This window comes from Xyrauchen texanus, chromosome 5 (genome assembly GCF_025860055.1).
Source record: "Xyrauchen texanus isolate HMW12.3.18 chromosome 5, RBS_HiC_50CHRs, whole genome shotgun sequence".
Taxonomy (NCBI): Eukaryota; Metazoa; Chordata; class Actinopteri; order Cypriniformes; family Catostomidae; genus Xyrauchen; species Xyrauchen texanus.
Genome location: NC_068280.1, coordinates 35529456 through 35542141, shown reverse-complemented (window position 1 = coordinate 35542141; position 12686 = coordinate 35529456). Strand labels below are relative to the sequence as shown.

Genomic DNA, 12686 nt, shown 5'->3' with positions numbered 1-12686 from the left:
AATTAAAATGTGTCATTGTTTGAGTTTTTCAGTTAGCCTAGACTTCAATAACATAATATCAGAATAACATGATAGGTTTTTCCTCAGGCATTATAAAATGTTTCCCACATGGGGACTTGGCTTCCATTCAAAACAGTAGGCAGCGCACTATTTTGCAAGTGAAGTGTCCTGTGTGCGCTTATGGCGTAGGCTACTGCGCATGCCTTTGACCGCTTGCGTGAAGAAGGCCTGGCCTAATGTAATGTTTTCTTCCAACTCGCTGCCGAAATCGCGCTCGAACGGCCACCGATCGAAGGTAAAAGAAGACGAAGTCTTTAAACTGCGTCGGTGTGAAGCAATGAAGGCGCATATTGAAATAGTGTGCGGGGGTTGAGGATCAGGAGGAGCTTTCGTTACGCGGTTACGCCTCGGGTGTCACTAGGCCCACTGACCCACATTCGGGAGAGCTCTCGAGGAAGTGCGTGCTTGAAATTCAGCATTGCAGTGTTCATTATTCCACCGTGATTTTTATTCACCCCAGTGCTGGTTTGTGACCTAGTGGACGACAGGAGGCCTAAGAGTTGTCCTGCACCTATGTGTTTAACGGTAGGTAGCAGGTATGCTAATTTAGTTAAAAGCTGTAGTTTCGTGACACATAAGCTATGTTGGAAGGCCTATATATAGTGTAAGGTTTTACAACTATTGACGTTTATTTATCACTTTGTATGCATGACGTGAAGTTTCCCTTTTCTTTATAAGATAAAAGGTTGGTTTCGTTTCGCACAATGCCACTGCCCTTTTTATGAGGAGTTGATCGCCGTTGTTTTGGTTGTAATATGCGTGTTATTACGGGGTTGAATTGCAATGAAGAACAATGTTTGAGGCTTGACGCTTAAACGCACTACACTAGTTCAGCATTGACTGGCACTAGCTGTTGTCTTTTCGGATCTGTAAATCAAAATTTACTAAGGAGAAAGTAAATGTCCACTGTTTTTGTTAAGTAAGCAGTCATGTTACCCTTCTCTATGTGTCCTCAATTAACCTTTCACCTCTGACTATAGAAACAATGACCTGACAGATTTTTTTTTTGTGAACAATTGTTTTTGAGTAGTCAGTTCAATATAAAAAATGTAATACAAAATAAAAAAAATCCAACAATGACCTGACAGAGTTTCAGGAAGTATATGAAACTACACAGAGCAACAAAATTCCACATGCTGTTGATGATTATATTGTTGTTCAATTATCATTAATTTTGTGTGTCCATGTGTTGATTTCACAGGTTCTCAGGTTGGCAGGTCTTTTTCACCAATGTCTTCCCGATGCAGCACATTTATTTTACCCCAGACTGATCCATGAGACCGCATTATCATGAGCTCCAGAGACAGGTTTGGCAAACCAAAAGTCCTCACATAGTTCTACAGACATACTACTTTTCGGCATCTGTGTAATACAGTATTAGTACATCAGAAAATATGGTTTGATGTTCTGTGTATAAGTGTTTACATTTATATGTTGACAGGTTGCTTGTGATGGTGTAGGATCACTTTTATATCCACACATGGGGCTTTACTGTCCCACGCTCTGCATTTATGTTTACTCTTACAATAAATAAGAATTCAGTTAGAGTTGGTTTGATTTAATTCAGCAGTTTGTCTTTAATCATATTCTAGAAACACAGTTTAGCAGCACATAGCTTCTCTCTCAGGGCAACAATATGCAAAAAAGAAAAATGTAACTATACTGCTTTTACAGGGAAAAAATATTTAAAATTTCCCATTACTCTGTACCTCATCAAACAGAGTAATGCAATAAATGTGTCTTTTGCGTCTTCGTGTTTCAGGGATGATGACAGTATTTTTGATGTGCTGATGGAGGAAGATGTGAAGGATAAGGCGAAACGGTGACTTTAATTTCACCCACTTGTCTTGTCTTACATCAGCAACTTTATATATTTTTTTCACTTGAGTGGAATGATAGTTTTCATCCTTTTTTTTTTTTTTTTAATCTTTTCCTGTATGAATGAAAACACTTTGCAAAACTGTAGCTAGACAGAAAGGTCAATAGAAGCGAGTCTTAGTTTTTTTGTGTGTTTAATTACGGTTGTATTGCTATTTATTCATTATTTCTTTATTGTCTTCAATCTGTCACAGAGTTTCGAGAAATAAGTCAGAGAAGAAAAGGCGAGACCAGTTCAATGTCCTCATTAAAGAACTTGGCACCATGTTGCCCGGCAACACTCGCAAGATGGACAAGTCCACAATCTTGCAGAAAAGCATTGACTACCTGCGCAAGCACAAAGGTGAGGCAAAGGGAACGGTTTAAGTTCTGAACAGTGACACCATATGCACAATCTAGCTGTTCTCTGTAATAAATAAAGATCTGTGCATCATGATAGCAGCATTAACTTTAACAGGGTTTTCGCGGGTCCTTAAAAAGTCTAAAATTTACTTTTTAAAATGTAAGGCCATAAAAAGTCTTCATTATCTTAAATAAATTACAAGAAGTCTTACATTTTGTTTGCTGGGATCTTACATTTTGTGGCGTGAATAGAAGAGATGCTTAAAACAGCAGAATCTGTGTGAGTCAAAATCATCTCTCTCACTCTTCCTATCTCGTGCATCTGTCATTTAGCAGCTGACGCTTGGGATTTGTGCAAGCATGTGCAGAGAAGCAAATTTTTACTGAACTTACAATTTTACACATGTATAAACCTTCAGAAACCCGTTAATCAGAAATTCTAATGTTTGCAATGATATACAAAACAATAGTAATGTAAAAATATAAAATTATAATATACATAATATGAAAATATATTATCTATATTTAGTATATAATCTGTTTTCAATATATATCATAACTTATTATGCAGCACAGTTCTCTTTCATAATTTAATCTGTTAACATTTTCAATACATATTGTCAACTTTAAATGGTCATTTTTAAGGAAACTGATGAGATTTTACTTGAGATATTTCACACAAAAATTAAAATTGCCATCACTTAACTTGCAGACGTGGATATCAAAAGGAGATATTGGGGAGTTTCTTTCTCAATTAACTTTCATTGAATTGAAAAAATAATACAGACTCAAGCGTAAGCTGTGATGACAGAAATTTCATTTTTAAATGAAATGCCCATTAACTACCACTTAAAGTATTTGTTAAAGGTAACTGCCAAGAAAAAAATATATGAATGTTATTCAGCACATGCTGGACCTTATTCACAGCAACACCATATTGCATTTTTGACGAGAATGAAAACGAGGTTGTCAGTCTCTTCAATGGGCTGTACTGCAGTTTAAAGTTTTGGATTGTTCCGCAGACAAAATATTGGAAAAATCTCTTCAAGGACACTCCAGACAACATGAGTGGTTGAAAATCAAATGGGATCTTGGAGCTTTTTACAGATTTATACTGTGCATGCCATTGAAGTAATAAGTCTATCCCTCACAGCCTCGTTTCCATTCCCATTAAAAATCAAACATGGCACTACTGTGAATAAAGTCTATAGACCAATCCTCTTGTTTACAAAAATGTTAGTACATGCACAGTAAGTGATGGAAGAAAGCCCGCTGACTGTTGTGTTGTATTTGACTGATTAGATGATAAAACGAAACAAAACCATCATAAATACAAACATATTCTAAGTGATACAATTACTATAATAAAATTAGTTAATACAATCATGTATCATGTAAGAATCATGTTCGCTATAATTTTTTGCTGCAAAGTTGTGAGTTGAAATCATCTCAGTCCAGTCAGCTCTGTTGATGGCATGAAGCCACAGCAGTCAACTAGGGCCCTCGGAATAATTTTTCAACAACGTAATCTGAGAAAAGTTGACTTTTTATGCATGGTTTTTGCCACCACTTCAATGTTTGACATAAGTGGTGACTTTGCCAAAGCATTGGTCTATTGCGTCACGTCTTGCTGGAAAGCCAGTGACTAAAGAGAAGGGTCACAATATAGGCTACATACTTTAGGCTGCGTGCCTTCTTAATGAATTCATTTTGAGTATTTATGTTGTATTAACTTATTTAAAAAATAAAAACACATAAATGCCCAATAAAATATAAAAAAAACTTGTCCAGAGACATCCAAGTAGTCTCAGTGGTTTTGTATTTACCAGCTAATTAATTATTTAATGTGTTTTATTTTATTTTTTATAATTATTTTTGCAAAAGTGGTCTTAAATTGTTCTTTTATTTGGCCTTAAAAAGTCTTAAATGTAATTCCTTCGAACCTGCAGAAACCCAGTTTAATGACACAGTCTGTTTATGTAAATACAAATTCTGGTCTCTGGTTTATAATGAGTCCTATAAACCAATTCCATAAAGAGTTTGAGGTATTTCCACCCTCAAGATCCAGTCATATGCAATTAACACATAATTTTCTGAATAGTGTACTACTCATGCAAGGTTGGGCAGAATACTTAATATTCACCCAAATGTGATAATTTACTCACCCTTATGCCACACCAGATGTGTATTACTTAATTTCTTCTGCTAAAAGTTTTTAGAAGAATATCTCAGCTCTGTAGGTCTATTCACATCTTGCGCAATATTTTAAGTATCCACGCATTTTCTGTGTGTACGCAGTGCTTGAAATTCCCATGTTTTTTTGTTTTAACATGTTGGTGAAAATGAGTAATCCACTCATATGAACACAAATCAATAGTTTCTTTCTATTGGACTGTAAATCAGTCTCTCCGTGCATCTCTCTCATCATCTCTCTTCATTCAGTGTAGACAATGTTTAAGGGACAGAGTGCTAGAGTTGTTCCCACAGTGAAATAAAAGGCACTTTTATCTCATTATTTTGCCTTTTAGAAATTAATTGCAGAATGAAACGTAATAAACTTAGTTAAACACCGGTTATACACGTGGCTGAGAATCAGGAGCTCAGTACCCAAAATGTAAATTCCACCAGCTGTCCTGATGGTTGTGGCAGTAGGTCCGCAGGAAGCGGCCAATCTCTTGGATCTTCTGATCCATCTGCCTGTTAGACTGCGGATGATATCCAGAGGTTAAACATACTGACACACCCAGAAGGGAGAAGAAGGACCTCCATACCCGTGAGATGAATTGGGGACAGTGGTCGGACACTATGTATTCTGGGAGGTTGTAGTTCCGGAAGACATGATGGAATAATGCTTCAGCAGTTTCCAGTGCCATGGGGAGGCCCTTCATGGGAACTAGACGACATGCCTTGGAGAATCTGTCAACAGCAATTAAGACACGGGTGAAAGAATCTGATGCTGGTAAGTCAGTTATAAAATCCACCCCTATGTATGACCAGGGGCACTGAGGATCGGGCAGAGGTAGGAGCTTATCGGATGGAAGATGGCGTGGAGATTTCAAGACCGCCTTAGATGTATCACTGCACTGCCTGGGACATACGGGGCCACCAGTATCGATTTTGGGAGAAGCGAGAGGGTTTGGTGGTAGCCTAGATGATCAGAGCCCAGGGAGGAGTGGACGGAAGTGATGAGGGAGGTCCGAAGGCGTGAGGGGATGTTTTTGCATCCCTCGGGGCATCCTGGATTAGCTGGAATGAGCTTCTCGGGTGGCCTTGTCTATTTGGTCATCCAGGGCCCACTGGAAAGGACTGATGATTAATGTGGGAGCATCCACCTTGGTGTTTTTGGACCCTGGGCAATAAGAGACAGAGAAGTTAAACAGTGTGAAGAACAGGGGTTCTGCAACCGGCCCCTGTTCTTAAGGCAAGACTAGTAGGTCGTAATCTTTTCGTGAAGTAATATGTAGGCACATAAAATGAAGTTGACCTGTATTGATCCAATAAACAGACTTCAAATTTGTATACAGGGGCCGGTTGCATAAACATAGCCATTAACTTGAGACTGCATCTAACAATTAGTTTGACTAGCTAAAGACGCCATAGAAAGCCAGTTGCATAAAACAAGCTCACAGTTGTTTTTAGTAAGACAGTCAATTTGCATTGCATTGTTTTTTTTTATTTGCTGAGAATATTTGCTTATTAGAGGACTGCAATGCTTCAAAATGTATTTTAATGAACACATTTAGTGATTTAACCCAAATAATTAAAAACACAACATTTTGGTACCATTTTTGAAGTCAAAGTCTTCAACCAAGTCTCAACTCAAGCCCTTTTCAGCCACCACTGGCTCAGCTGACAGTTATTTTCAATGGCAAAATGGAATGTAAACAAAAGTTAGCCTGAGGTGTGCTGTCTTACATTTTGTCTTTAATTAGACTGATCTAAGTTTTTATGCAACTGACTGAAAAAATTAAGACCAACATTTTAGACGACTAACTAAAACAAAGTAAGACTAGTCTAAAACAGTTTTATGCAACCGGCTGCTGACTTGGCGAACGCTAAACAAAAAACTAGAAAATATGACAAATCTTGCATTACGTTTGGTTTTACCTGTATGTTAAAGCAGGGAGTCGAGAGACCCCAGTGTGTTCTCTGTCAAGAGATTCTCTCCAATGAGTGCATGAAACCATCCAAGCTCAAACAGCATCTACAGCAGAAACATCCCAGTGAGGCAGGAAAGTCCACTGACTATTTCAAACATCAGGAGTTGTGTTTGGCCCGGCAGACTAGTACTTTTTCGGCAGCAAGCATCGGTCCCTGAAAGGAGTTTAAAGGCATCATATTTGGCATCACTCCACATCGCGCGTGCTAAGAAGCCACACACGATTGGCAAAGCATTATTATTACCAGCTACTAAAGACATTGTCAGGGAGAAATTTGGAGAGGAAGCGGCACGAAAAGTAGATTGTGTGCCTTTGTCGGACAATACAGTTAGCAGACGCATAGGTGACATGTCCAATGATATTGCTTCGCAGCTTTTAGAACAAGTGCAAGCCAGTGAATATTTTGCACTGCAGTTGGATGAAAGCACTGATGTTGCAAATCAAGCACAGCTTATGGTCTACATTCGTTTCCTCGGGCAGGACAAATTTATCGAGGAACTTCATATTTAATATGATGGATCAGTTCATGACAGTCAATTCAATAGACTGGTCTCAGTGTGTTGGAGTGTGTACTGACGGTGCCGCTGTGACCGGTAAGCGCAGTGGTGTGGTGACCCTGATCAAAGCGAAAGCCCCCAATGCTGTTGCCACACACTGTATGCTTCACCGTGATGCTCTTGTAGCCAAACGCATTGATGATGATTTGCATCACGTGCTGAGGGGATGTTGTTAAAACTGAACTATATAAAATTACACCCCTTGAAACACAGACTATTCGGTTTACTCTGCAAAGAAATGGGTGCTGATTATGAGAGCTTGCTGCTTCACTCTGAGGTACGCTGGCTTTCCCGGAGCGCTGTGTTAAATCACGTGTATGCGCTGTGCAAAGAGCTGAGAGAGTTTCTCTCTGGTGAAAAATCAGAGCTTGTCAGCTGTTTTGAAGATAGCTCATGGATACTGAAGTTGTCATACATGGCAGATTTTTTCCAGCTTCTCAGTGTCCTCAATCAGAACATGCAAGGGCACAACGTTCACATACTGAACGCACAAGATAAGGTGCGCGCGTTCACGCAAAAATGATCTCTGTGGGAAAGCAAACTAAAAGAGGGAGTTACAGAAATGTTTCCTCTATAACCAGGAGTGCATCTCCTCCACTGCTGACAACATCACACCCATAATCCAGTCTCACCTGTCACATCTTCAGGGCTATTTTAAACAATATTTCCAAGATTTGAACAACACCCACCTGGACTTTGTTAGAAACCCACCAGGGATTGGCACTCATCTGGATCTAGCAGCCCAAGAGCAACTGATTGATTTAACAAATGAGGGAGAGATGAAAATATATCTGTCAGAGTTTTGGATGTCTGTGAGAAAGGACAACCCTGTTTTGTCTGAGAAGGCAATAAAGTGTCTTTTACCATTTGCCACAACCTACTTGTGTGAAGCTGGATTTTCAGCACTGAAAGTACTTCTGTCCAAGCACCGGGCCTGTCTGGAGGTCGAAAGTGACATGCGCCTGGCTCTCCCTAAAATGAAACCACGCATTGACAAACTGTGTAGAAGCCACCAGGCTCATCCATCCCATTAGTACATCTTGAATCAGTGAATGTGGTGTTGTTTAGTTTGATTCACATGTTTGAATATGCAAATGCTGCCCTTCAGGTTTAACTTTTCATCTACCAGTGCATTAATACTGTGAAAAAATTTACCCTGTTCAGTTAATGTATATATTTTTTAATTGTTCAGAAATACAAAAAAACTACAGAAGCTACATATAATTGTTAATTGAGAGAATTATTTTTGGCTATAGTGAGTTGCCAAATAATAAAAGAAAATTGTTATTGAAACAGCATTTCATATTTACATTTATTGTAATATGAATTAAAATATATCTTTACATTTATATACAATTATTTATTCAAAAATACATAGTTACCTTTATATTTTAGGCAAGGGGGTCCCCAGCATGTAATCATCATGTTTGGGGGTCCTTGTGATTTCAAAAGGTTGAAAACCCCTGTCCTAAGCAACCAAATTGGCCCAGTTGCTAGGGAGGGTAGAGTCACATGGGATAACCTCCTCGTGATCGCTATAATGTGGTTCGCTCTCGGTGGGGCACATGGTGAGTTGCACATGAATGTGTGTGTGTGTGTGTGTGTGTATATATATATATATATCTCTATCTGTGGTAACGCGCCCAAGCCACGTGATATGATGTGTGGATTGATGTCTCAGTCGCGAGGCAGCTGAGATTCTAGTGTTTTGAAATATTTATTGTTGCATAGTGCGCACTGTTGAAGTGCACACATTAGTTTGAAAGTGCATTGATTTTACTACATTTGTGCCTTTCATCTACATTAGAGCAATTTTTCGTCTACCAAAGCAAAGCATATTAGTGTGGATGTGGCCTAAATCCAAAATCCAACTTTAGAATGTTTGAAATGTGGATGTTTGTTGGCATTTGTTGGGTCACTCTGAATTAGACTTTAGAGTGCAGTTCTCAAGGACAATGATCAAGAGTAAGTGTTTGTTTTCACATGCAGAAATTTCTGCGCAGTCTGAGTCGAGTGAGATCAAACAGGATTGGAAACCCTCGTTCCTTAGCAATGAAGAGTTTACACAGCTGATGCTAGAGGTGAGACCTGCTGTGGCCGATGTGTGTCTATGTGTTTCTCTTTTGATATCTTTCCGTATTGAAGAATGCATCCACTAATAGAATATGAGTGCATTTTTCACCAAACACGGTTTATAAATTGGAGCTGTGCTAATGCATGTTGTTTTTTTTATATGTTGTCAAGGCATTGGATGGGTTCTTCCTAGTAATGCTGACCGATGGCAACATAATTTACATCTCAGAAAGCGTCACCTCTCTGCTTGAGCATCTGCCTGTAAGTGAGAGATGATGTGTGTATATTAATTTGTCATCTATTTATTAGTGGTTAATAGATATAGGTTTTTCGATGACCGATGTTTAGACAGCAGGGTTATAGAAACAATGTTGATATGTACATAGTACAATTAAATGACAGCAAATGTAATCTTCACAAAATTGCCAAAATGAAATTAACACTTATTTGATAGAATATTTACTCAAAATTCATGGAAATAAATATTTAGAATGGTAATTGTTCATTATTGATGTAGATAAGGCTGTTGGTGCAGTTTGAAACTGACATGAGGGAGCTTACACTTCTGATTATCAGCCAAGCTGATTATCAAAATGGCCAAATATTGACTGATTCATCAGCTTGGCCAATATATCAGTCTTTGACTAATGTTCTCATTCATAATCATATTTTTCTGTGTTTCAGTCAGACATGGTAGATCAGAACCTTTTGAACTTCCTTCCAATGGGAGAACATGTGGATGTGTATAAAGCGTTGTCCTCCCACCCCGACACTGAAAACCTCAGCTCTGATTACCTCAAGCGTGAGTGTCCACCCTCATCCCCCATAAGATATTTGTTCTGCTGTGGTTATTTGCCCTGCTCACTGAGATGGTGTTGCCCTCAAATATTATTCTGCACAAATATGTCAGCATGTAGTCTTTTTCAAAGTAACATAGTCTTAATGCACTTTGTTACTTAATCCTTTTTTGTTTTTCTTCTTAGCCAAGAACCAGATGGAGTTTTGTTGTCACATGCTCAGAGGTTCTGTGGATACCAAGAAACCTCCTGTGTACGAATACGTCAAGTTTATCGGCAACTTTAAGTCCCTCGCCAATAGTGAGTGGTTTTTTTTTTTCTTCTAATGATTAAATACCATATGTTCCCAGCATTTTATGGCTCAACATTTAATTCAATTTTTTTTTTTTAAAGGAATAGTTCACCCAAGTATGAAAATTCTGGTGAACTATGTAGTCCCAAATGTGCTGATGAATACTCGCTTGTTAACGTGTTCACATGAGAACTTGCATCTAATTTACATGCAACAGACATCAAGATTTCCACTGATAAATTACTTAAAAATCTATAATATGCCTTCTGAAGACTTGGAATGTGAGCATGAGTGGACTACTTTTATGATATTTTTGAGAAAGGGTAAGCAATAAAACAATATCGATTTTTATAGAGGAAAAAAAATCCTCGAAATTGATATTTAGCCGATGTTCTACAAAGACGTTTGGATCAGATACTTGTTGCTAAAAATGCAAGCAGTTCAGCAAAGTTATACACAAAACTAAATAAATGAATCAGTCATAAAATTAGCCGGTTAGGAAGTATTAGCTGGCTAGCAGCTACATCCTGTTGTCATTTAAACCAGTAATGAGGCTAGGTTGCGCGGAGTTAGCACTTAGCTATTTGGCTTATATTATATCATTGTGTACCGAACAAGACAGCACTGACTATGCAACAGTCTGGTTCCAGAAGTAAAAATCCCATTAATTTATCCCATATATGAATTGATTTTCCACGATAACTTATGAACCTTTAAAGACAAACCTACCGTGAGCTACAATGTTTTTCATCGATGGTATATGCTTCCGTTGAACTTCATTGTTTAAAAATCATGTTTGATAGCAGAATTAATGGTAAACAACTACATTTCCCATGGTACAGCAGAGAAAGATCCATAAATCAGAGAACTGTGGCCAACGGAACCCAAGAAATCTGTCTCGGAGTGACTGCACGCTCCCTTGACGCACTGTGAATTACGTAATCGAATCGGTCTCCCTTCACTCTTAAATTACTTATAAATTTGTACATATTGGAATATTTACTGTAAATATAAAATATATTGTTTCTATACTTATCAATAACCTAAAATCAATAATTTGATGTATTCCCATAGTTTTTTATACATTGATATAATTTGCAATGCTACATAGGATTGTAGTACGTGCCCTCAGTAAAGACAATAAGTACACAGCCTTGTACCTTTGTCTTTTATGTCCGATTTTCAAATAGGTTTTTGCATCAAAACAAAGTTCGTGATATTGTGATTCACCTCAGAGCTGATTGGTTTGGTTCATGACTCAACTCTTTTATGAAGATTTTAGTAAAAGTCCATGGAAGAATTGAATGAGGAAAATACTTCTGGAATGATTGAAAAAGTGGGCGGTCACTGTTGCTCTTTATACAGCTATCGACTGGACACAACAGCAACACCGACATCAACACCATAACTGTTTATTTATGTATTTAGTTAAATATTTTTCATGATCCGTAGCGCTGTCACATCCACACACTTTGTGACACAGGCTAGAAAATATTTATTTTTGTTTTTGTTTATTAGTGGTTGGCGATCTAGCTTATGGTGCTTTACCGCCACCTACTGAGCTGGAGTGTGGAGCATCACAAAAAAGTATTTCAGTGTCACACCTGTTATGTATGATTTCACGCAAAACTGAGTATACTTGAACTTAAAATTAAAAGGCAGCTTACTATGTGGAGTTTACTTGTATACAAACAAGTTTACATTTATTCTTTAGGTCTAACTTGTGGAATGCGTTTCTTTCCCCATTAACGGGATGAAATATATATCATGATAAATATTGTTATCGAACTATATGAAAATATATATTGTGCAACATTTTTGGCCATGTCGCACAGCTCTATTTGTTTTGTCCTTTTTTAAGCTTTAAATAGAGGCAGGATCTACTGAAATTGTATTGAAAGGACAGTCTGTGAATCATGATATTTATTAAAACATCTCCTTTTGTGTTCCTCATAAGAAAGTCATACAGGTTTGGAACAACATGAGAGTGAGTAAATCATTACAGAATTTTTATATTTGGGTGAACTTATTTCTTTAAAGCAAATGCCAAAATCAACAAAATTTCCTTCTATGCAAATCTCCATTTTGTCTCTCTCCTCTTGCAGTGCCTCAGTCAAAACGAAATGGTCTTGAGGGAATTTTACAACGTTCGTTGCAACCAGCCTTCGGTGATCAAGTCTGTTTTATTGCTACTGTGAGGCTGGCCAAACCCCAATTCATCAAAGTAAGCTGATAATCAGTCATTATTTGTCATGCAGATCTATTTTGCACAGACAACCACGGAAATGCATCATAACTAGGCATTACAGGTATAAACAAGCCAGTATTGACCTGTTTGCTGTTATTGATTGTGCTCAGGAGATGTGCACGGTGGAGGAGCCAAATGAAGAATTCACATCTCGACACAGCCTGGAGTGGAAGTTTCTTCTGTTAGATCACAGGTTGTACACTCTCCCTCTATGTTGCTTTCTGTTTGTCTGAGATAATCTTTCATAACCATCATTATCCAGTCTTTTCAAAAGTCTTT

The 12686-nt window shown here is 38.0% G+C and overlaps 1 protein-coding gene across 2 annotated transcripts in view; it reads left to right on the top strand.

Moving 5' to 3' along the window:
• Positions 1 to 209: 209 nt before the first annotated feature.
• LOC127643976 (circadian locomoter output cycles protein kaput-like) overlaps positions 210 to 12686 on the top strand; it is a 34559-nt gene continuing 22082 nt past the window's right edge. Inside the window, exons 1-10 of one of the 2 annotated variants that reach the window (XM_052126948.1) lie at positions 210 to 585; positions 1262 to 1367; positions 1823 to 1882; positions 2133 to 2281; positions 8987 to 9078; positions 9242 to 9331; positions 9755 to 9872; positions 10054 to 10167; positions 12265 to 12383; positions 12518 to 12600. In XM_052126948.1, coding sequence (XP_051982908.1) covers positions 1351 to 1367; positions 1823 to 1882; positions 2133 to 2281; positions 8987 to 9078; positions 9242 to 9331; positions 9755 to 9872; positions 10054 to 10167; positions 12265 to 12383; positions 12518 to 12600 — 842 coding nt within the window. In that variant the 5' untranslated portion in view covers positions 210 to 585; positions 1262 to 1350. The remainder of the gene's footprint in view (positions 586 to 1261; positions 1368 to 1822; positions 1883 to 2132; positions 2282 to 8986; positions 9079 to 9241; positions 9332 to 9754; positions 9873 to 10053; positions 10168 to 12264; positions 12384 to 12517; positions 12601 to 12686) is intronic. The other variant, XM_052126949.1, reaches the window with a different exon arrangement.